Here is a 24,740-nt window from a genome sequence, read left to right on the forward strand (position 1 = left end):
TTTTTGCTTTTTTTTTTCTAAAAACAAAACAGCAATTGACCAAGGGGATTCTGTGATCTCTGGTATCCATTTTTAGCATTATGTAATGATGGTGGAATATGTAGTAAAAGATCATTGCATTCATAGCAGATATGAATGTTTTCTGAATTAGGTTGGGTTATACATAATTCAACAATCCAATGGTAAATATAAAGGATTTCTAGGCCACAAAATCAAATAAAAATCTTCAATCCCCATCCCCTAAATAAACCAATCATAAGACTCCAAATCACACTTTTTTTTTAAAATACTGTTTATCCAATAGGTTTCAGTAAACCACTGACTACTCTAGTACTCTAGTCGTAATCTATAAATCCTCAGACCTAATATGTACATTTCAATTTTTTATCTTCATTAGCATCACTTATAAATCACTTATTGAACAGCCTAATGTTCCCTCCCCAAAAATCTAAGAGATTCTTTTTGCTCTAACAAATAAAACTGACACTGGCTGAATATAAACATCTCCTAAGATACTGTTTCTTCCCTTTAACAAGTCACAACAGAACATCTCCATGGTAACAATTCTTTCTCTTTAACAAGTAAAAACAGAGTTTTGAATGAAAATCATCCTAACGAAAGAATGTTAAATCCCCAGCAAAGTGTCTTAACTTTGGTCTGTGAAAACATTCTTGTTTAAATACATTCTTGGATCATGTAGTGTGAAGGGAAGTTTGTGCAAGACAGTCAGAGATGATGAATACACTGCACCGAGTTTGTATCACTGTGCTGAGAATTTGTGTAAGACAATCAACGGTTACACTGCACTTAGTTTGTGTAAGACAATTGGAGGTCGAAGTTGAAGGTTACACAACACTGAAAGGTGTAAGACAGTTGGAAGTCGGAGTTGAAGGTTACCCGACAATGAGACATGTAAGACAGTTGGAGGTCGAAGTTGAAGGTTACACGACAATGAGAGATGTAAGACAGTTTTAGGTCGGAGTTGAAGGTCGGGGTTGAAGGTTACGCGACACTGAGAGGTTGCGTCAGTCTGTTAGGGTTGATCGTTACAGATTTTGTACAATTGTCTGTTTTGTATATGCCCACGAGACGGTCAGCCAACTCAAACATGTTGTTTCTCAGGGAAATGATGATGAACTGTGCATTCTTTGTCCTCTCCTGTAAAAATAGAACAGTGAAAGTAATGACAACAAAGAAAGGTTTTCAACATTTTAAGCATCAAACAATTTAGAATATTACTTATTAAGGGAATTCATGACCAACACTTACACAACATTTCAAAAAGTATTTGTGTGCTAAACACAAAACTTTAAAACCCCCGATTCCTAGCACCCCAAAATTGTACAAAATTATCTTTTTAATATCAAATCCCCATTAACAGTTGACAACACAGGTTTATGGACGGATGTCAGTTGGAAAAATGTGAAATCTGTAAACAACTATATAAAATACTTAGACCCAGATGGGGCTTCATATAAACAAACCTTGATGTAGTTAGCTACAATGGAGACATTCTTGAAGTCGAGAGCGGCGTCAATCTCATCCATAACATAGAGAGGTGTTGGTTTGTAATGGTGCAGGGCGAATACCAGGGCAAGAGAGCTGAGAGTCTTTTCACCTCCGGATAGATTAGAGATATTCTTCCATGACTTCTTGGGAGGTCGTACACTGTAACACAAAGACAGAGATGTTTCATTCAGACATCTGGGAATAGTTTTATATTTATTAAATTGTTTTCTTTTCCATTCACATTTCAAAGATGGTTCTTAAACTGCAGGAAATCAGTCTGTGACGTTTAAAATTCAAGTCTGGAATAGTACTACAGTGCAACTTCCGAAAACCGAACCTTCTAAAAACCGAACACCTCTGAATACCGAACGAATTGTCATTGTACGGAATTGGTCCTTCTTTATTATAGTATTAAAAAACTTCCAAATACCGATCCCTCTGAATTCCGAACACCGGACTGATTTTGTGTCCGGTTCCTGTTAAAATATACCAAAAATTACTTCTGAAAACCGGCCTTACCTGGGCGATTATGACACGAGGTCAGGCCAGTCAACCGTGAAACAACAACTGTGACGGGTATTGTGTGAAGCCTTATTGTCTCGGGACCTACGTAGGTGATTTGTACAGGTATCCAATATATACCCCAAGGGGGCATTATGACGGAAGGCCTAGTGTATAATCAACACGACAATTATGAAACAATGCCACACTTCATTGAAGCGCGTGGTTCGTTTATCTTCTCAATGCAAGTAGAGCTAGAAGCCTGAGTTTCGCATTTAATTTAAATGAGGCCCAAAAGGGGTTGTTTTCGTAAAGAAGCCAGTGATGTTTTTTTTAGACAACAGCGATGTCGGAAATACGACCAGTATCATTTGATCAATTGTAATTGATATTGAAACAAAACATCTTCACACCCTTTAATATTATTTGATGTGTAAAATATTCTGTATCGGACTATTGGCCCCATCCACATGACGAGGCTTCACCGGATGTAACAAAATGTAGGCCGATCGTAAAGTGTAGTTGTACATGTGAAAATACTGTTTTAAACTATTGTTATAGTCATTTGCCTTTCTTATATATTCTGCAATATATACATTGATTAACTTTCATAATATGCATATTATTCAGACAATCCAAATTGTCTAAGTATGTACGTGCCGTTTTGTAATCGGGTGCATTCTAATAAAACATCGTCCAACCAATTATATCCGGAATTTGACCGGTCATTTTTCGATCAACTTCTCCAAACCGAACCCTCTATAAACCGAACAAATAGTCATGTCCCATGCATGTTCGGTTTATAGAGGTTCCACTGTATTTTAACTAGTTCAATTAGTGCCAATTTTCCTCCGAAATAACCAAAAAAAAAATCAATTGTATTTTCCACAAATGTTAATCCTATCATAAAATAAGGCATTCCTTGCAGCATTCGAAATTGAAGCATTTCATTGAGGAAGACTTGGATCTGGATTTTAGTAGTCGATCATTTGGACTAACAAATTCAGTTGGGATATTAAAATTCTAGGTTCACTAATCCATATGACAAGCAAGGAAAAGCTTTAACCTTTAATAAAAATACCACCTTGTAATTAGCACAAAAATAGGACTAAAACAGAAAATATGAATATACGTAAATCTCGTGGAATGAGTTAAGGATATTAAGATACTCAAAAGACCTATAAGCAGTATTGTCCAAGTGTTCATTAGTAAAGTTTATACAATGATAAAAGCCCCACCTAAACACAATTCCTTCAGAAAATGGATCAAGCGAGTCTACAAGCTCAAGTTCAGCATCTCCACCGAGAGTGATCATCTGGTACATCTCCTTAAGTTTATTTGTGATGACACTGAAGCCAGCCATGAACTCGTCCAGTCTCTGTTTCCGCAGATCCTCAAAGTATTTCCTCTGTTGGTCACGGACGTCAGTAATCTGGTCAAGTTCACCGACACGTTGCAGGTAAAGTGTCTCCTATAGAGCATATTAAGGTTAGATTTAAGTTGAAATTATTCAAGATTGGACATTATCATTTACGTCAGACAATCATTGTTCATAATAATTCAATGAGACATACTTAAATACATATACTGTGAACTTATGCAATATTTATCATATATACTTGTTTGATTGTTGGGAAAATCGCTGCAAGAATAACAAAGTCATTTTGAAGCAGGGCCATTTGTAGTAGCTGGTGGCTACCTCACCGAACATACTGGAGCCCAATTACATGTCATTCAGAGCAATTTAGTGTCCAATGTCATGCAGGTCTAAACATACTTGGCATTAAAATTTGCCACTAGCAGCAGATCACTGGCATTTCTTAAAACCAGAACTATTCTTCCTGTAATAAGGCAGGAAATATTATCTAATTGTAGATCTGATATCATGTTATAGGGTCAAATACGGTATGCATGATATAATATATTATCAATTGTGGTTAATATAACAAATCCTTAAGAAAGTCCAGTAAAAACCTTTTTCCTATATTCTGCTATGGCAGCCATGTTGGGTTTCATCTGAGCCAGTTTCTCCTCTAAGACAGTAATCTCATACTGGGTGGCTTCCTTGTCAAGAGTGGCCAGTTCCTCCTCCTCAACTGTAGGTAGGTCTGTCTCTCCCTTACCCTCTATAGGGGTCAAGGTCAACTGTCCCATCTACAACAGTAAAAATCATGATCACTACATGATTAAACACGAGGAACATAAAAATTCTGGAATTTCAACTTTTTCCACATCACCATAACAGAAAGCATGTACAGCCTTTTGAAGTCCCCATCAAAATCAGTCTGAATGTCTGCAGTTTTAAGTGCTACAGGGTAAAACAAAGAGCAATCAAAGATAAGATAGCTAGGTGTCGGTCGAGTGTGAAATATGGGTCAGATCCAGCCTCCGTAGATCACCATGTACCTTAGATACACTAGTTATATAAATTTAGTTGATATAACCACTTGTAACTACTGTATACCTGGTAATTTTCGCCCCCGTTTAATTTTCGCCATTTTCGCCCTTTGATGATGGGGCGAATTTAAGATGACGGCGAAAATTTCAAGCTCAATTGCAGGATTTACAAGTTATCGTACATACGCTACTTGTAGTCGGATCCAAAACATACCCTCGTACTTTTCAAGTGTGTTATATCCTATACAATTACAGCCAACACGTGTTATCTATTTACACTAAGTTTATAAAATAGGTAATTGTTTTATTCCAATCTGTGCATGTGAAATAAAATCTAGATCTAAATATAGGCCTTGTAAATTTGCGATATCACGTGGAGTTAAATCGAAAATATCGGCTAAGACAGCGTACTAGGTTTAGTATATTTGATTTTAAACAAAAGCTTTAAATACTAAGTAACTTTTATAATCCAAACATGTTTTAAAATTATGCACACAAATAGGTCTCTGCCATTGTGAAGGCTGATTTTATGACTTCACCGTCGCTTGTGGCTTCAATCGATGACAAATGAACAAAAGAAAACACTGGTCAGTAGACTTCTAATTAGTCACGGCACGGTGAACTTACCACTCATCGCGTTTGCTTAAAATCGACCATGCATACCTAATACTATTTGAATCAATATAGGCTAAAGTAAATCTGAACACAGGTAAACGTTGTATATTTCACACCTGATTACATTTCACACCTCTCTCCGGGATATGCGAAGAAAAGAAAATGGGAGAACTGAGTAAATCCAGAGTGTTCCGAGTGCAATTGTATCGAGAATTCCGAACGGAATTTTCCGATTGTGAACGAGGAAAATACATTTCTTAAAAGTAGTTTAGGGCGAAATTAAAACGGGGCGAATATCTTCTGTGTTGCTCAAGGGCGAAAATAACCAGGGGCGAAAAATACCAGGTATACAGTATTTCAACTTGATGCGGATGCCAATAGTCTAGCGTTAGCCTGGAGTCCTTCAACTTTGTGACATGAGCTAAAACACTGTCTCCATCCCGGTCTTCATGATAACTGAAGGATTTACTAGTGGTGTAACGATTCACAGACACATCAATGTATTGAATCCAGAGTGGTGCATCGATGCATTATCTATCCTTGATTTGTATCGCGATACTTGAAAATTTGTAGTTATCTTCCTTGACCAACGTTAGCTTACGTTTTGTAATAAACAACATGGCTGATAAGGCCATTCCAGCGGCTTATAAAACTTCTTTCAAATCTAACTTATCCAAATTCAAGAACGCTTTGTGGGAAATGGACAAAATGTATGTTTTTTTGTCATAAATTTAGACAAACACTCAAATATTCCGGAAAAACCACATAAAAAAACAAGGAGCCGCAAAGCTTGGCATTATACCCCACTCCCTCGCAGTTGGTATGAAAACCCAAATACATGTATATATCAAGCTCAAAGTAGGAGTTATTAAGGAAACAGTAATTTGGTATTTTTTTATTAAGTTTCCATGGTGACAGAAAAAATTCCGAAAATGGAAGTTCCGCAATAGCAAAAGGCACAACTAGTCTGATATATTCAGAACGGACGGACGCACAGACAGACGGATGGAGCCCAATTTAATATCCCCTGCAAACGCGTTTCGCGGGGGATAAAAAAAGACTTCTGTACAATGAAATACCAGATATCTAATAGATCATTAGCTTCTCATATATCGTGATACGCATTGTATCATTACCCCTGTATTGCGATACCAATCATTTCGCATCCCACCTTGTGACACACAGCTGTAGGCTTTACATATCATTTAACAGAACAACTTCTGTAAAGAACCGAGATCACACAACTCACCTCCTTTTTCCAATGTTTAATTTTCTGTTGATTAGATTTGATGATGCCATCAAACTTCTCCAACTCGTGTCTGACATCCACTACTTCCTTCTGTAGTTGATTTTGCTCCTCCTCATGCTTGGCAATCTCGGCCTTCACCCCACTCAGCTCCTCATCTGCCTCTTTTATCTTGTCCTGAGATTAAGACAAAGTCTAGTTATATATATGTCTTTACAGATTAAGACAAACTGTAGTTACATATCTGTCTTCACAGATTATGACAAACTGTAGTAATATATATGTCTTCACAGATTAAGACAAACTCTACTTATATACCTGTCTTTATAGATTAAGACAAACTATAGTTATATATCTGTTTTCACAGATTAAGAAAAACTATAGTTATATATCTGTTTTCAAAGATTAAAACAAACTACTTATATATCTGTCTTTACTGAGGTTAATGACATGTGGGTTTTACTTTGGTGGATGATTGACAGGGAAAGTTTCTTGGAATGAAATCGTTCCAATTTTTATATTCCATTAAGAATTTATCAATTAAACATCATGCTATGTATATTTTAATATTTCATTGTTATGTTTTGTTATAGTAAGGTAATATTGCCTTAAAGTATTGCTAAGGACTATTAAAATATCTACTAAATCACTTCCATCCATGGCTGGGCAGCCTTGTTATTACTTCTACGTAATTTATAAAATAAATTCTATAGGTGGTATCCCTTAACCAAACCTGGAGTCCTGGGATGGGGTAGATGTTTTACTGGAAAAACCCCAATTGGATAGATGTATTATCTTAAAACATTACTGCTGTAGGCAGTTTTTAAAGAAGATAGATTTTCATGATTTCATAAAAAAGTGATCTTGCTTTGAAAGTATGGCTAATAGGATAACTGTACCATCTCCTGACTGTTTTTAACGAATATATAATCTATGTTCATATGATCAAGTAACTATCAGATCTATAATTCATTTGACTATATCCTAAGGGTGCTATTTATATATAAAGTGTCTCATAAGCCTGATATAGCTGGACATCACTTTATTTTATCTTAAATGGAATGTATTTCTATATTGAATATCATCGAAATGAAGAAATCATACTATTTAGATTCCCTTAAAATAACTTAGCTCGGATTTATTCAAATTGAAACTTAAACCACAGGATTTTTTAGTCTGAAAGACGAGGGGAAAAAAAAAAAAAAAAAAAACCACCTTTAAACCCTGGTAATTCTGTAACACAGATGTAGCGTCTTCCTCCAGCTGTTTGAAGAGTGTGTCTAGCTCTGCAATCTTTTTCTTATTATCTTCAATTTCTTCTTCCACTGATTCTACTTTCTCCTCTGCCTTCTTCAGGTTCCTATAATGGCACCAGTTATGTCAATTATATGTTTCTTATATAAACAGGTCACTCTCCTCTTAAGTGAACAAAACATTGAATATTTCATTTAAGATATGAAAATTTCATGAATATTTATAGATAATTCATCAAAATTTCTAGCACAAGAGAGGCTGAGTTACAAACCTAGCGGTGGTTTTAAGTGCAACCTGTGCCTTGGTGATTTGGCCGGTGACCTGGTCAATTTGGTTGGATACAGCATCTACTCTACACTGGACTGCCTGCATCTTTGACCCTCCAATATCCATGATCTCATTGTGTAATCTACAATAGAACGGGGTCATCTAAAAATAATATACGTCAACATCATAAAACAAATCTTGGTATCTGAAACTCATACTTAGTTATCCATAGAAATAATCTTCATTGCATGGAAGGGTAGACATTTTTAGCCAATTTTAATAAATAACTTTTTGTCCTTTTTTGACTTAATATATTAACTGAAAAGGAAAAGAAAATGCTTGGTAACCTTTGAACTTCCTTTTCAATCTTAGCAGTGACTCCAGAGGCTTTTTCATACTCTGAAACAGGAAAAAAAAGATATTAAACCGATTTTCGTAAAATTAATGTGACAAAATTTCCGACTGACAAACTACATTCTATGAAGAGAATTGTCGTATATATATGACACTTATGAAACATCCAAAATAAAATCCAGAATGTGCATGCTTACACCACAAAATACAGTACTTATTCTATCTGTGATTCAGTTTCTTATCCATTACATTTTTTTAAAAGTTTATGAAAATTGATCAAGTTCATTCCAGAATGATCTTTGTGGGAGTCACTTGTATTAAAATTTGAAGGGTGGCAGGGGAAAAAACCCACTTTTCCATTATTTTTTATCCTAAATATATTTTAATATTGATAGTTGGTGGGGTCTCTGTAAAAATGCCTCCCATTTCACCCATGGGAACAGTCCTTAGATTTAATTTTGTTGGTAGCATCTCTTAATATTACCTTCAAGACTTTTACCAGAAAACGTTAGCTGTTAGTTTACTTTGAAACCAATGGCATACTGATATCTGTCAGCTATTATTCAAGTAACTTGTAGTGAAATTCTCTATCACAAAGTAACGTTGTATCAAATTCTCTACTACTTTTGAACAGTGACATGTTCGTTAGTTGTAAATAGAGACCTTTTTTGTATTCTCCGACTTTTTTCTCCAGCTGTTTAAGTTCTTTCTCATCTGGTGCTGCAGCTTTGACCCTGGCTTCCTGTTCTTTGATCTGTGCAGTCAAGTTTGTTTCCTGTTCAGACATAGCCTGTAATCAAATGGAGAGAATTTTGTTTTTAAAATATCGGGCAATAGATGAAGAACTCACTCTCTGATGATGCTTGTGTATGTTGTAATTGAAAAAATATTTTGAAAAAAAATAAATAAATAAATAAATAAATTAACAATTTAAGTGTATCAATTTTTTAAAACACTTACAAATGTAAAATATCTTGAGGTAAATTTGACCTGAAAATTGGGACAATTTCATGTAAAGAAATTTTCAGGTAAATTTGACCTGAAAAAATCTTCATGTTGATTTGAGATAAAATATTAACCTGAAATTGACATGAAGGCATTTTGCCTGCATAGTGATGGGTAATTGCCACTTCCTTACATGATAAAGAAATATTTCAACACGAACAGGTCAATTCTGGTCAATTATCAAATTGAATTTTATAATGATGTAAAAGGTCTTGGCCAATCTGAACTCAGAAGACAGGGTGCAACTGTACCATATTCCTCGAAGATTTTAAAGATTTAAAAATTGGTTTCCTTAAATTATGCAAGTTTAAACCAAACTATCATATGATAGCTTTATGATCAACTAAATTCAAACTTGTGCTCTGCAGGTGAAAAATCTGTATCAATAGGCCTTTTATTTTGTTTTTAATTAATAATTTTTCATTTGTGGTGGCCATAATTTGAATCTGATTTCGAAGAAAGAAAAAGTTTAATCAAATGTATTGAGACACAAGTTTTACATTGAAAAGACACGGAATGTTCCCTTGAATGTTCAACTCCTGCCAGCTGCTGGACCCACCTTGATGTCCATCTCACACTTTTCTATGGTGTGTTTAATATTATTAAGAGATTTCTCTTGCTCCCTGATAAGGTCTTCCAGTCTCTCTTTATTGGCTCGACTCTGTTGAGCATCATTTGCCAGCTTCTCTAGAGAATTTTCCAGGTTGTTTAGCTCCTTCGGGTCAACATCTGCGACAACAGCCGAGCCCATCCTTCCTTTGCACACTGACTTTCCTCCACCAGACATTGTACCTGCAACCATTCATATATCAATCCTAATCGCTGTTATGAGATCATCTTAACCAAGTTACATTCGACCAAGATGTACAACTTTCAATTAAGCATTGAACTGCTTTCAGTTGGATGTTATGGGCTGATGAATGCCAACTGGACAAAGGCAAATTTAATGAAGTGCGCAAGCACTTCATGTAGAATTTGCCTTTGCCTCGTTGGCATTGACCAGCCCATAACTTCCAACTGAAAGCAGTTCAATGCTTATATTTACATTTGACAACGATTTTCAAAGACTATATCTAAAGAGTTTGGCTCCTGCGATGAATAAACAAATTAATATTGTCAAAGACAGACCAGCCTTTTCAACAGCCATCTTCCGTTATTGTCATGACAATTATGATGTCACAATAATAATGACGTCATAATAAGGTTTGGTAGTTATTGACTTGTAACCTTCAAGAGAGCTTTGTAAAGTTATATTGTGAGGCTGCAGTGTAAATGTAAATATTTTGTGATGACCAAAACCACAGAGTTTCACGAAAGATTTCATGAAAACTAGGAGGAATTGTCCGAACAAGATCGTGACGGATTGCGGGAAAACTTGATTCTTGCATACATCCCCCTTCCCAGCTCTGTTCATTGTTCAGGGGTACAACAAGATCCCAACTTAAGACTGTACTGAGATTCCTCACACTCTTACCTGACTGATCTATTAGCTGTCCCTGAAGTGTCACCACCCTGTAACGAGTCTTGCCATAGGCTATCCTTGTGGCCTGCTCAAGGTCATTGGCCACAAGTGTATCCCTCAAGGCGAAGTAGAAAGCAGGTAGGTAGCTATCATCTTTTGTCTTTACAAGGTCAAATAGGCGAGGTACATTTTCTGGCCTGTGTATAGAGAATTTTTATCAACATTAAGTGATAATGTTATAATATCATTAGTATCGGTTTACGACGTAAAATGCACTAACCATTTTTTTTCAAGTTGTACAATCAATAGTTTACAAAGTAAAATGCACTATTCAATCAACAGTTTGATAACCAGACTTTTTTTTTAAAAAACTGTGATAACTTTCCTTATTCATTACAAATCAATTGAAATAAATACATTTGAGTTGAAAATAAGGGAGATAATTACACGCTCGGAGATCAAGCATGTTCAGATAATAAACATGTTTCTGTTTTATTACGATGTACTACAAAACAATTTAACTATGGATGATAGATATTCCAGAATTAATTTTCTTATCATCAGATTCTTATTTTTCACTGTTATACACATACGGTGATATTTTTCTTTTGGTGTGTTCTTTCCACTTAGCCATCTTATCCAGGCCTATGAAGGTAGCGGACCCAATGTTGTTCTTCTTGAGGAACTGGACACACTGCTGGGCCGTATTGATGCTGTCCACCACGATGTGGTCAAGAGCTCCACAGGCTGTTGATATGGCAACGTCATACTTCATGTCAATGGCACCAAGATCACCCTGTCGAGATTCAAGAATGTTGATGCTAATTTGTGCAAGTCAATACAAGTCAAACAAGAACACAACAATAAGTTGAATGACAATTATTTAACAGTACAGTAATTCAACAGAGGTGAATGTGTTACCTGCTCAGAAATTTGGGTGATTACAATTTATTACATGAAAACAGATTTTCTATTTATAGTAACATACATTTTCTATTTTTTTTTTTTTAGTAACAGTGACCTTGACCTTTGACTTCTGGACCTGATAAGCAATCCGAAGACAGCACTTGTCATAAGGAAGATCTGCATGAAATTTGAGTTTAACTGACCCAAGGGAACTTGAGTTATTGTACGGATACAATTTTTTTATTTTTAGTAACAGTGAACTTGGCCTTTGACCTTCGAACCTGAAAAGTAATCCAAAGCAAGCAAATGTGATAAGGAAGATGTGCAAGAAGTTTCAGTTTGATTGACCCAGGGAAACTTGATTTATCACATATGTGCGGTACTGCCAACACCAACATAGTAATACATATATGTTGCCTGCTTTTTGCAGGCGACACAAAAAGTAATATTTCAGGACTGGTGGCTCTTAAACGACAAGTTGAGAAATTCTCTCACATTTTTCTACTGGTTTTTATTGAGCAATAGGACAATAATTTTTGTGACACTCACCAAACGACCACAGACTCCTGGCATTACTCCCCGTTTTTTGGCCTCCATCAGAGCCTCTATCACCTTGCCTTGTCTCTTAGCTGCCTGCATAGAGCTCCTAGCCTCTTCTACCTTGGTTCTTACACTCCTCAGCTGAAATGTAAACCATGAAATTTAATGAAAACAAGCAAATTTGTGGAATTTATAAGTAAACATTTTTGAGGTTTGGAGTTAACATGTCATTAAAGCTTGAGACATAATTTATTGCTTGAAACTTGAAAAAATTAAAGCCTTATACAGGTTTTCTTAATCAAATTGCCATTGAGGACATTTCATGTAATATAATGATCAATCTCTTTTCACAAAGTTCAAACCACGATGATTGAAAACTGAGGGTGAGGATCTACAGAGAAAAACATGTAAAGGCAATAAATTTGGCAAAAAATGGTGAATCAAAATGCACCTCAGGGAAACACAATCTTATATCATGAATGTAAAATCTACCAATTTTGAAAGAGATTGGTTGAAAAATGAATATCTCTGAACAAAAAATCAAATACTGATACAAATAAAGGGGAATAACTTTTGCAGAATTTTGGTTTTGGTTTGTTTGGTTGGTTTTTGTTTAACGTCCTATTAACAGCCAGGGTCATTTAAGGACGTGCCAGGTTTTGGAGGTGGAGGAAAGCCGGAGTACCCGGAGAAAAACCACAGAAACAGTCGAAGTGTCCTTACACAACTACATATCTGATATGATATATGATAAATGCATATTAAGTTTCAAAGAGAATGGTTGAAAAATGTAGAATTCTGGAGAAACAAAACCTTTTGTTGAACAGACGGACATTGCCACAAAATAATATTCCTGTCAAATTTTGATAGGAATATAAAAACAACATTCCAAATATAATTCCTAAAAATTGTTCAAGTCTGTTAGCAGGTCATTAATTGGTAACTGACTCACACAGGTCTTAGAAACACTAACATCCTCAATTGGTACAAGTCTCCATACAGGGTTATTGTGACTTTAAGGAATCTTCCAAAATCGAAAGATTAACCTTTTTATGACACAATCAGGAGTCGGAACATGGGACAGGGAGGCTGAAATCTAGAATTACTAAAATCCAACTCATATTTAATTCAAGCCAGAGCATATCCACAGGCCCCTAACTTTGTTGCAAGGGATATAATAATGGTCTATAATAGCAACATCAGATGTCATACTGGTTTGAGATCATTGATAGAAAACCTGCAAGGTCACCCAACATTCCACTGCAGTACTAATCAAAATTTGTCGCACATCACCTAAATCGTACCTCGTTTGCGCACTTGAGTTCAGTAGCTGTGACAAGCTCCATGTCTTTCTTGGCTTTTTCAATTACATTCTCTGTTTCTGGTAACTTCTTTTTGAGATCTTTCAAATAGCTATGAAAATGAAAATACATATTATTTTGTAAGTAAATTTGTTTATGTTGAGGAGAATTATATCACAAAGACAACTTCACACACTTACAGAACTTCTATGGATTTATTTGGAATCAAGAATGCATAAATGAGATCAGCTCCAAGTGGAAAGGTCAGAAATAACAATTTTGAGAATGTTTCTAATCAGAAATTTTAAGTTAACATACAGTTGTTCCAAAAGTGTAAGTGCAGAGGCATTTTTTGAGAGACCCCACCACCCATCAAATATATAAACCTTTTTAGTGTAAGGAACGCAAGATTTATCCATCCTCAATGCCCATCAGACTTCAATACAAGTGCATCCAATTCCTCTTTACAACAAACATACATTAAAATTTAAAAAAAAAAAAAAAAAAAAACAGATTTTAAGATGAAATAGAAATATCTCACACTGATGAAGGAAAAAATAGATACGATATTGAATGTGAGCTGACCTTTGTCTGTCCTTGACTGTAGTACAAGCCTTGTTCAGGTTCCTCTGCATCTCCTCCAGCTTTGAGGTCTCGCTCTGCTGGGTACTTAGATAGATATCCAGTTCCGATTGGGCAATGTTTAACTGAAAATTCACATTAAATGCTTTTAGAATATCCTGACTGGGCAAAATTTAACTGAAATACATATACAAAAAAAAATCTTTTGGTTTGAAGAAGTTAGTTAATGTCACAAAATAATTAGTAGTAACACAAATATAATTCATTAACTATTGTGTATTTTTTTTTATTATTTAAGAAAGAAAGAGAGATAATTTGATAAATACATTTAGTAATATTCAGAACAAAAATATTTCAAAAAAAAGTTACTTTTGTATCCATTAGACAATTTTGAGTTGTTTTGTCTTGGACTCAACAAAATCATATTTTATTCAAGTCATTTTAATAAAAATGTAACCCTTCAGATTTATTAAAAAAATTGTATAAATGTATATATATATGAAGTGTATGCATTGATTTTACTTCTGAAAATGTTTAAATTGACTGGTCTACTGAATGTCCCTGTTCAATTACAAGTTATTTATGGCAGTTTCACGTAAACTAGTTGGTGTGATAATTTTGACCTGTCTATAAAGGCAACCTGTCTAAAGTGACTGTTTTTCTTCCTCTCAATGTGCGGTCTTTATAGACAGGTTTGACTGTACATGTAAAATAATAAGGATTATGACTATATAAGTTTGGAACAATCCTAACTGCATTTTCTTTATTTAAATTGATATAATTAGATTGATAATGTATGACTTTTCACCTACCTTAGATTTGGTGTCGTTTACAGATTTCTGTAGGCCTAATAACTCTTCCTCCTTTTTCTCCTTCTCTTCTTGTAAACCCTGTCAAGGACAAATATTTGGGTGATATTTCAATATCATTACAATATCAGGCACATTCATGAACGTCTACATGTAATTTCAAAATGCTAAAATATGTGTTTTTGCAAAATTTTAACATTATGATATGGGGAGGGGGGGAATGATTCCAGAATATTGAATTCAGTAGTAACCATGAAAAATATGTGTTGACAGTAACTTAAAGTATTTGTATCATATTTATGCTTTCAAAAATGTTTTGCTGTTTCCTGGAATGACTAATAGACATAAAATCTCAACATCTATAGCCTACTTTTGTCTCAGTCTTCAAGCTTTCCATCACTTCAGCAAGCCTTTCCTCTTCCTTCTTTTTATCTTTCTCCAGTTTTTCCAACTTGCGACGATGATTTGAGATAACCTGTTCTGTCTGCTCAGGCATAGCCTTAAATTCTTCCACCTATGAATAGAAAATGTTTCTTAAAATTATTCTCTCTCATTTAAACCCCCTTCTTTTCCCAGTAGTTTATATATGAAACAAATAACTGCCGACTGTCAGATAAAATGAAGTGTAATTTATTAAAATCATTATGAATCTTAAATTCATCATCTCGGAATGACTTTCTGAAACATAATAATAAATGTCTGTATGACACTGCCACTTGACACCCCAAACAGTTTGGTGAGGACCGCATTAGCAATTAGCTAGTTTAATATATTTCATTGAGATGCCAAAGGATGGGACGGACAAGGGTAATACTATATGCCCCCACCTCTCCATTTCTTGGCTGGGGTAAAAAAATTCACAACATGATCCTTTCAGTAAACTTTCTTTTTGTTTCTTAAAATTATTCTCTCTCATTTAAACCCCCTTCTTTTCCCAGTAGTTTATATATGAAACAAATAACTGCCGACTGTCAGATAAAATGAAGTGTAATTTATTAAAATCATTATGAATCTTAAATTCATCATCTCGGAATGACTTTCTGAAACAATAATAAATGTCTGTATGACACTGCCACTTGACACCCCAAACAGTTTGGTGAGGACCGCATTAGCAATTAGCTAGTTTAATATATTTCATTGAGATGCCAAAGGATGGGACGGACAAGGGTAATACTATATGCCCCCACCTCTCCATTTCTTGGCTGGGGTAAAAAAATTCACAACATGATCCTTTCAGTAAACTTTCTTTTCCGTTTCTTAACCCCCCCTCCCTGCACCCTTATTTTTCAAAACATTTAAACTTTTATTTTATGAACACAATTTGACATACTTTCATTTTCTCTTGCTCCAGTGTCTTCTCAAGCTTTTTGGCTTTGGACTTGGTGTGTTTCATGTCCTCTCGACATTTCACATCCTGTTTTTCAAATTCACTGAATCGTTCCTTGGCCTCGTCTCCTTTCACTACCAGTTGTTCATACTGCCTAAAAATTGAATAAAATGTCAATGTAAATTGACGAGGCACCGAGAACCAGGAAATCATTTAAATTTAGCTCAGTGTATAATTTTCTGAAAGCAAATTGAGCATGGCAGTACATGTTAGTATACATGATGAATTATAAATTCTCTTGATGGATGAATGACATAGCAACAGCAAAATGTGAAGGGAAAATAGTTTAGATAAAAAAATCCAGTTCACAAAATGTCATACACATATTAAAAAATCATCTCTAAGAACCATGAGCTATCACAAAAACTATACAAACAACTATCATGAAGACTAAAAACAAATCTCATTGCATAACGATCAAAATAAATATGTAATCTGTCTGTGAAAAGTTATATATGAATTACGATTTTCTTTAACCAAACACATAAACAATACAGATACTGCTAAAAATGCCATACTTCAGGATACGTTTATGCTCCTTGCCCTTTTCTTTCATTGCATCTGTGATGGACTGCATCTTTTCATTGACCTCTTTCATCCCCTCGTTGATCTTGTTGTACTGTCCGGTTGCTTTTTCTTCATTAACGGCACACTCCTTACTGAAATCATTTTTTGACTTAAATCATGATCTTTCAACAGAGAATGCATAAATATGCCATGCCCCAATAAAGAGTAATTATGCTTGATTGAAAACAAGAACAAGCTGCTGAATATTTTAAATGTAGTTAACATTCCAATAAGTTAATCTGTCACATTTGATACTCCGTTGATAACATTGCCAGTGTTGTTTTCAATTTTACTGTCGAGATATTACTGTCAAGTAGAGGTCGTTTATGCGCTTGACATCAAAGGCAGTATAGGAAGCCATTTACAAGCGTTTAATCAAACATGATGACTGCTACAAAACCATCACCACGCGTCCTCAGCTTAATTGGTTTTTAATTAATTGTTTATTTATCGGGGTATTGTCACCCTTGCAGTCAGTGAAGTGTCAGAATTTCGTTACGGTCTGTGAGCAGGTCAGTTAACTGACCAATGCCCCACACATATGTCTTTCACCAGCCAGCAAGCGTTACCTGTCATAGGCCTAAGTGAATCTAACAAGATGAATAGGGGCTCCATACGGGGTTATCAAGACATATTCTCCAAAATCGGGAGAATACACTATGTTTTATCTATACGATCGGGAGACGGGGCAGGGAGTCTGAAATCGGGAAATTCCCGACTAAATCGGGAAAGTTGGCAAGTATGAAAATGTAACCCTTCAGATTTATTAAAAAAATTGTATACATGTATATATATATAAAGTGTATGCATTGATTTTACCTCTGAAAATGTTTAAATTGACTGGTCTACTGAATGTCCCTGTTCAATTACAAGTTATTTATGGCAGTTTCACGTAAACTAGTTGGTGACTTTTGACCTGTCTATAAAGGCAACCTGTCTAAAGTGACTGTTTTTCTTCCTCTCCATGTGCGGTCTTTATAGACAGGTTTGACTGTACATGTAAAATAATAAGGATTATGACTATATAAGTTTGGAACAATCCTAACTGCATTGTCTTTATTAAAATTGATATTTATAATAAGATTGATAATGTATGACTTTTCACCTACCTTAGACTTGGTGTCGTTTACAGATTTCTGTAGGCCTAATAACTCTTCCTCTTTTTTCTCCTTCTCTTCTTGTAAACCCTGTCAAGGACAAATATTTGGGTGATATTTCAATATCATTACAATATCAGGCACATTCATGAACGTCTACATGTAATTTCAAAATGCTAAAATATGTGTTTTTGCAAAATTTTAACATTATGATATGGGGAGGGGGGGGGGGTAGTAACCATGAAAGAAAAATTATGTGTTGACAGTAACTTAAAGTATTTGTATCATATTTATGCTTTCAAAAATGTTTTGATGTTTCCTGGAATGACTAATAGACATAAAATCTCAACATCTATAGCCTACTTTTGTCTCGGTCTTCAAGCCTTCCATCACTTCAGCAAGCTTTTCCTCTTCCTTCTTTTTATCTTTCTCCAGTCTCTCTAACTTGCGACGATGATCTGCGATAACCTGTTCTGTCTGCTCTGGCATAGCCTTAAATTCTTCCACCTATATGAATAGAAAATGTTTCTTAAAATTATTCTCTCACTTATCCTCCTTCTTATCCCAGTAGTTTATATACAAAACATATATCTGTCAACTGTCAGACTAAATAAAGAGTCATTTGTTATAATAATTATAAATTTTTCATCATTTCAGAATGACTTTCTGAAAAAACTAAAGAATGCTGTATAACATAAATGCTCCCTCATATAGTATCACCTATGCCGTAGAAATAAAATTTCCAACATTATCCTTTCAATAAACTTTCTTTTCTGTTTCCTTCTTTATCTCTCTCTCTCTCTCTCTAAACATTTAAACTTTTTTATGATTTTTTATTTTAGGAACATAATTTGACATACCTTCGTTTTCTCTTGTTCCAGTGTCTTTTCGAGCTTCTTAGCTTTGGACTTGGTGTGTTTCATGTCTTCTCGACATTTCACATCCTGTTTTTCAAATTCACTGAATCGTTCCTTGGCCTCGTCTCCTTTAACTACCAGTTGTTCATACTGCCTAAAAATTGAATAAAACGTCAATGTAAATTGACGAGGCACTGAGAACCAGGAAATCATTTAAATGTAGCTCAGTGTATAATTTCCTGAAAGCAAATTTAGCATGGCAGTACATGTTAGTATACATGATGAATTAGAAATTCTCTGGATGGATGAAACACTTAGGTACAGCAAAATGTGAAGGACAAATAGGTAAGAATCCAGTTCACAAAATGTCATACACATAGAAAAAAAATCATTTTTAAAAACCATTAGCTATCATGAAAACTATATAAACTATCTTGAAGACTAAAAACAAACCTCCTTGAATAACGATCAAAATAAATATGTAATCTGTCTGAAAATTATATATGAATTACGATTTTCTTTAACCAAACACATAAACAATACAGATACTGCTAAAAATGCCATACTTCAGGATACGTTTATGCTCCTTGCCCTTTTCTTTCATTGCATCTGTGATGGACTGCATCTTTTCATTGACCTCTTTCATCCCCTCGTTGATCTTGTTGTACTGTCCGGTTGCTTTTTCTTCATTAACGGCACACTCCTTACTGAAATCATTTTTTGACTTAAATCATGATCTTTCAACAGAGAATGCATAAATATGCCATGCCCCAATAAAGAGTAATTATGCTTGATTGAAAACAAGAACAAGCTGCTGAATATTTCATAAAATATTAAGTGTTACATTTTACGGTATTACCACCCTCGAAAAGCAAAGTTTGAGCTTACAATTTCACCTTTTAAATTTAAAGTGGATAGATAATAAATTGCATCCTTAATAATGTTTTAGTGCTCTGCTTCTAATTTTGTATCCAACCTTTAGTCTTGCGAGCAATCATTAAAAGGGTGCTGTTATTATTTTTTCGATTGTTGGTTTAATTAGATATATATTTCTATACCATGGCTGTCATTGTATATGCTATAGGTGATTAAGCATCTCTCATTAGGCACTTTGTCAGATCTTTGATACTTCAACTGGCCACAATATTCAGAAACAAGGCATATGCGACACACATGCACCAATGGAACGAATCAGACTGAAGAAGAGTGATAGGAAAGGTGCTTTTTTAGTGCCTCTCTAATGTTTTTGATTATTTCGTTTAACGTCCTATTAACAGCCAGGGTCATTTAAGGACATGCCAGGTTTTGAAGGTGAAGAAAAGCTAGAGTACATGTAGAAAAAACCACCAGCCTATGGTCAGTACCAGGTAACTGACCGACAAGGGATATCGATCTTGCGACCCAGACGTGGAGGGCTAATGTGTTGGGACACCTTAACCGCTTGGCCACCATGGCCCTCCCAACTTTTAATTCTTCATTTGGCAATTTGGTTATTTTTAATTTCATTCCTGAAAGATTTCCAAAACTAGGATTCTGTGTGTCAATTATTTATCATGCTATAGAGAGATTACATTTTATTTGACAACACAAATTTGGGCAGTGACTCAACAATCATGATCAGTTGGCTTTTAAATGTGAAATACCATGGCTGAGGACTGACAGTCAGATGCTGTAAACTCACACATATTTCTGGTACAATTTGTTCTTATGACGAATAATCTCATTCTCCAAAGACAGAAACTCTACTGCTTCGTTTTTGGATCCTTCCAAATCATCCTTCTCCTTTTCTACAGCTTTCACTCTGTTCAACTAAAAAATAAAAGAGAACTATTTTTTGATAAAATTCTTTGAAAAAGTCAAGTTACAGGGGTTAATCTAGGATATGGGAAATACTACCTGTTATGAAATTAAGGGGAAATGAAGGGTCATAGTGACTTGAATTGTTCTTTAAGCTTTAACATTTTACAGCTATTCTTTGCTATAACTCTTACACATTTCATCAAATTTGGGTGATTTGGATAATTTCCCGTTTTATTTTTTTTCTTGAGGGGAATATGTTATTATTCAAAGGGGAAAATATCATCAGTGGGGAATACTACCTAATTTTGGTAGTATAATCATTCTAAATTATTTACCTCCAAGTTTGTAATCCATATCTCGTTGATTCTGAATCTTGGAAAATTGAAAATGTTACACCAATCAAAAATTCAATGATATTAAATTTTCTACAAACACATCACTTTTATAATTTGTTTATGCTGGTTATCTTGCCAAGTTCCGTTTAACCAGACTATGACATTTCCTAGAACAAGATACTACTGCTAGATATTTGTAAACTGACATTTTGTGTTTCATCGTCCAATATCTTTACCTTTTCACCTCTCATTTCATTCAGTGTTTCTACCCGTTTGGCAAGGAGATCAATTGGTTCTTTGAAGCGATTGCTGCCGATAATATCTTCTAAGAACTCCAACATGCCATCCTCGCTTTCTGTCAATCCCTTGGGCTTCATCATGGCGATCTGTTCAACTTCACCCTGGCAATTCAGTTAAAGGAAATGAATTTGTGTCATAAAATAATGTATTTATTTTCAAACAAGACAATTCAGTCAATAACAAATTTTCAGTGCCCGATTGAATGTGAAATTATATTATACCAATTAAACCAAGAATGCACGGATGATGAATACCATTTAAGCATGTGCCAATTAAAATGAAATCCATCTCAAAATTTGATACTGAGAGAATTATTGCAGCATTCAGACTTGCCATTACAATGTAGGGCAGCATACTGGAGGACAACTGTATCAAAAATATGTACTCCTTAACCACATGGCATAAATGAATCAGAAACCATGATTCAGATGATAAGATATTACATACCTGTAGGATGAGGAAGCGGTTGTGGTCCAGGTCAATTCCACTACCTCTGAGAATCATTGCCACTTCTTTGTAGGTTTGTCGCTTGCCGTCTACAGTGTAGTACGAGCTGTTGTCTTTGAATGCTGTTCTGGCTACGACAAACTTTGAATCAGGTACGACAGTGTACTCATCATCTCCTGGCTGTAAGGAATATCAGAGAATTTCATTATTTAAAGTCAGCAATGAATGCATACTGCATATATAAGGCACAAATATGCATATAATGGCAGCTATAGATTGAAAATCGACTGAACAATTTCAGCCATTAACCACTTGTTAATAAAACAGCACCACTGTATATTAAGATATATGATTAACTAGAAAATGTCTCATAAATGCCCCCGCTGCCACCCTAAAACAGTTTGATGATGATCACATCAGTAGGTCCCAAGGTTAGCTAATTACAATGCATTGGGACAGGACAGCCATGGATAACACTATTTGCCAACCCCCCTCCCTCCATTTCATGTCCGGGGCATAAAAAATAAGATATACAATTTTGTTTTTCTCTAAATATATAATTTTAATTTTGCACTATATCACTAACCAATAGTGTCACTTTTATATTCATTCCTATCTATCAAATGTGTTTGCTGAACAGAAAAGTTCAGGACTGAAAAATTATCTTAATCAAAACAATTCCACAGATTAAGAGACAATTTCCACTGCATCCACCAGGTAAATATTTCTTCATTTCTGTAGTCCATCTATCAAATAGACATTTTATTGGAAAAAGCCCTCCGGTAGAGTTTGTAAAAGTTTTGCACAAAAAAAAGCATGGTAGATGTGTGCATCATTTATACACACCCCTGTATCAATGATCTTCTGGAAGTGAACGCTGACAGTACATCCCTGAATGTTGGTGTGGTTCTCACTATTGTGAATAAGCACACTGATCTTTTTGGAACGAATCTTGTTGGCACGGAAACCGAACACAAATAACATGGAATCAATCACGTTAGACTTTCCACTTCCATTTGGTCCAATGATGGATGTAAAACTCTGGAATAAAACAAAACATTCAATTAATATTTAATGACATTCAATCAACTTTTAGGACTTTTGTTAAGACTTTAATAAGTGAATATCATAACAAATGTTCACCATACAAAACATGCTATAAAAGATTTCACAGAGAGGGATAAATTTTTTGTCAAGACAAGCTAAAACAAAATCTGATCTAATGATTGACGATGATCAGTCGTAACGATTAACTGTAATCCATTTGTTTAACATGTGTACATCAAATGCATCTGACTGTAACGGTCAGTGCTGTCTATTAAATCGGATAAAACGCCAACTAGTTACAGTAACATTTTATACGCACATGCGCAGAGCAACTTCCGGTGCTAATACACATGGAAATGGCGTGGTTATCAATAAAAAGTAAGTTGGCCGATCAAACAGTATTTTATATGTCCAATAAAAGGTAACGGTTCTGTTACGTTTTGCATGCAATCTGGGTTAAACGTTTACCTTTTGCAAACATGACTTGCACACCAGATCGTTATTGAAGTGACTAAGTGAAAGAAACTTTATCGTGACTGTATATCGCCAAAACTACACCAAATTACAAGTGACATAACGAAACATTACATATATATTTACATGTATTGACCAGTCTTCAAACTAAACTGATGAGCGACAGAGCGAAGTTATAATGATTATTTAATGTTGACAAATATTGACCAAACTTTTCACCAAAAATGATAACTCGCTTAATTCGAACACTCGGATAACTCGAAGTTTTTTCATGGTCCCGTCGACTTCGAGTTAACGAAGTTCCACTGTATATAAAAAATATATGACAGCAAATATTCATTTGAAAATTTGAATACTCATAAATCCGAACATGTAATTGATTTATTGCAGAGCCTTTCTGATTATAATATTGATCAATTTTGGATTTGCAATAGATGTCCCATCCAGCCCACTCATCAATACACTTTTATCAAAACTTTGCCTGAAGTCTAGATCATAGTGAATACCTTGTGGAATGGTCCAAGAGTTTGGGTACCAGCATAGGATTTGAAATTCTCATTGACGATGTGAGTGATCATCAATCTAGGTCCATGTATCTCATATGTTGCAACACTTACAGCAGCAGGTGGTATTTCAATTTCTCCGAAATCTGTTATAAAGAAGGTATGTTAAAGGTTAGAATAGTATGAGCTTAAAATTGAGATCAATATTGATAATTGATTCACCAGTAACCTTACAACATAATTTGTCAATTCAGAGTTACTGTGTCTGCAATGACGAAAAAAATCAGAAGTTTTGCGCTTTTTTCTACTGTAGATTATAAGTGTGTTTGGGACAAAAACCAGTACAGATTGGGCACTTGTTTATTCAACACCAAGAAGGGTCGATGAACAGACATGACTAGTCTGATTTGTTTCATTATCAACAGACTGATGACTTAAAGTGCGGGGGTACTGAACAGTTGGAACGTCAGGGTGTCCGGATATCGAAACCTTGGGAAACCAAAGGGAAATCTCAACTGAACATTATGACCGATTGTACTTAATGCTCGTTTTATATCATACTGGTTTGTTATTGTTGCTGTGCTTATTAATGTCTGATCATGTGCAGCATTTGAACCGTCATCTTTGACGGAATTAACGAAGTCAACACGACTTTCACCTTCTGGATTGAACTGACGAGAAACGACACTGGTCACCAGATCCTCTCCATCAGCAGGATCAGCATCGCCTTCATTTTCCACCACTTCCATGGGTTCTGCCACTACTTCAGCGGCTTTCTGACCCTTCTTTTTCTTGGCAGCAGGCATTCTGAAGTGATCACTAATGTTTTGAAAACAGCTATAATCGAAAATGGCGCTTAAACCTCGGCACACCGGAAGTTGTTTTCATTGGTTTATACATTTCGGCAGACATCGGCAATTTCCGGTAGATGTATTGCCTTTGACGATATCCTTCATAAACCAAAATGTCCAGAATAACATGATTCTACTGTTCACACACAGAGAGCTGCCGACAACACGTACCGATGAACTAATTTATAACATCCATATATACATGTATATATACATGCAATGGCTTGAACATATCAATTTTGTTTATGTGTTTGTAATTTCATATTATATATATATCGTATAGATGCATGTCCTTTCATCTGTCTTTTGGCCACTCTACCTCTTTGT

At 35.1% G+C, this 24,740-nt stretch overlaps 1 protein-coding gene across 2 annotated transcripts; it reads right to left on the bottom strand.

Annotated features, from left to right (window-relative positions):
* On the bottom strand, nt 1–24,422 carry LOC117342083 (structural maintenance of chromosomes protein 4-like). 2 transcript variants are annotated; one of them, XM_033904067.1, is made up of 25 exons: nt 24,221–24,422; nt 23,566–23,708; nt 22,385–22,579; nt 21,539–21,718; nt 21,028–21,192; nt 20,338–20,465; nt 19,223–19,363; nt 18,660–18,810; nt 18,163–18,306; nt 14,752–14,829; nt 13,943–14,064; nt 13,361–13,469; nt 12,066–12,197; nt 11,204–11,406; nt 10,623–10,807; nt 9,708–9,940; nt 8,807–8,933; nt 8,137–8,188; nt 7,794–7,931; nt 7,484–7,628; nt 6,272–6,445; nt 3,985–4,164; nt 3,249–3,481; nt 1,485–1,668; nt 1–1,158 (listed from the first exon to the last, which is right to left on the bottom strand). In XM_033904067.1, the coding sequence occupies exons 1-25, from the start codon at nt 24,366–24,368 to the stop codon at nt 1,003–1,005; spliced, it is 3,846 nt and encodes a 1,281-aa protein (XP_033759958.1). In that variant the 5' UTR covers nt 24,369–24,422; the 3' UTR covers nt 1–1,002. The 2 variants fall into 2 exon arrangements, with proteins under 2 accessions (XP_033759958.1, XP_033759959.1); XM_033904068.1 differs by lacking the exon at nt 14,752–14,829 and adding an exon at nt 17,812–17,889.
* Nucleotides 24,423–24,740: the final 318 nt, after the last annotated feature.

The sequence above is a fragment of the Pecten maximus genome, chromosome 14 (assembly GCF_902652985.1).
Source record: "Pecten maximus chromosome 14, xPecMax1.1, whole genome shotgun sequence".
NCBI lineage: Eukaryota > Metazoa > Mollusca > Bivalvia > Pectinida > Pectinidae > Pecten > Pecten maximus.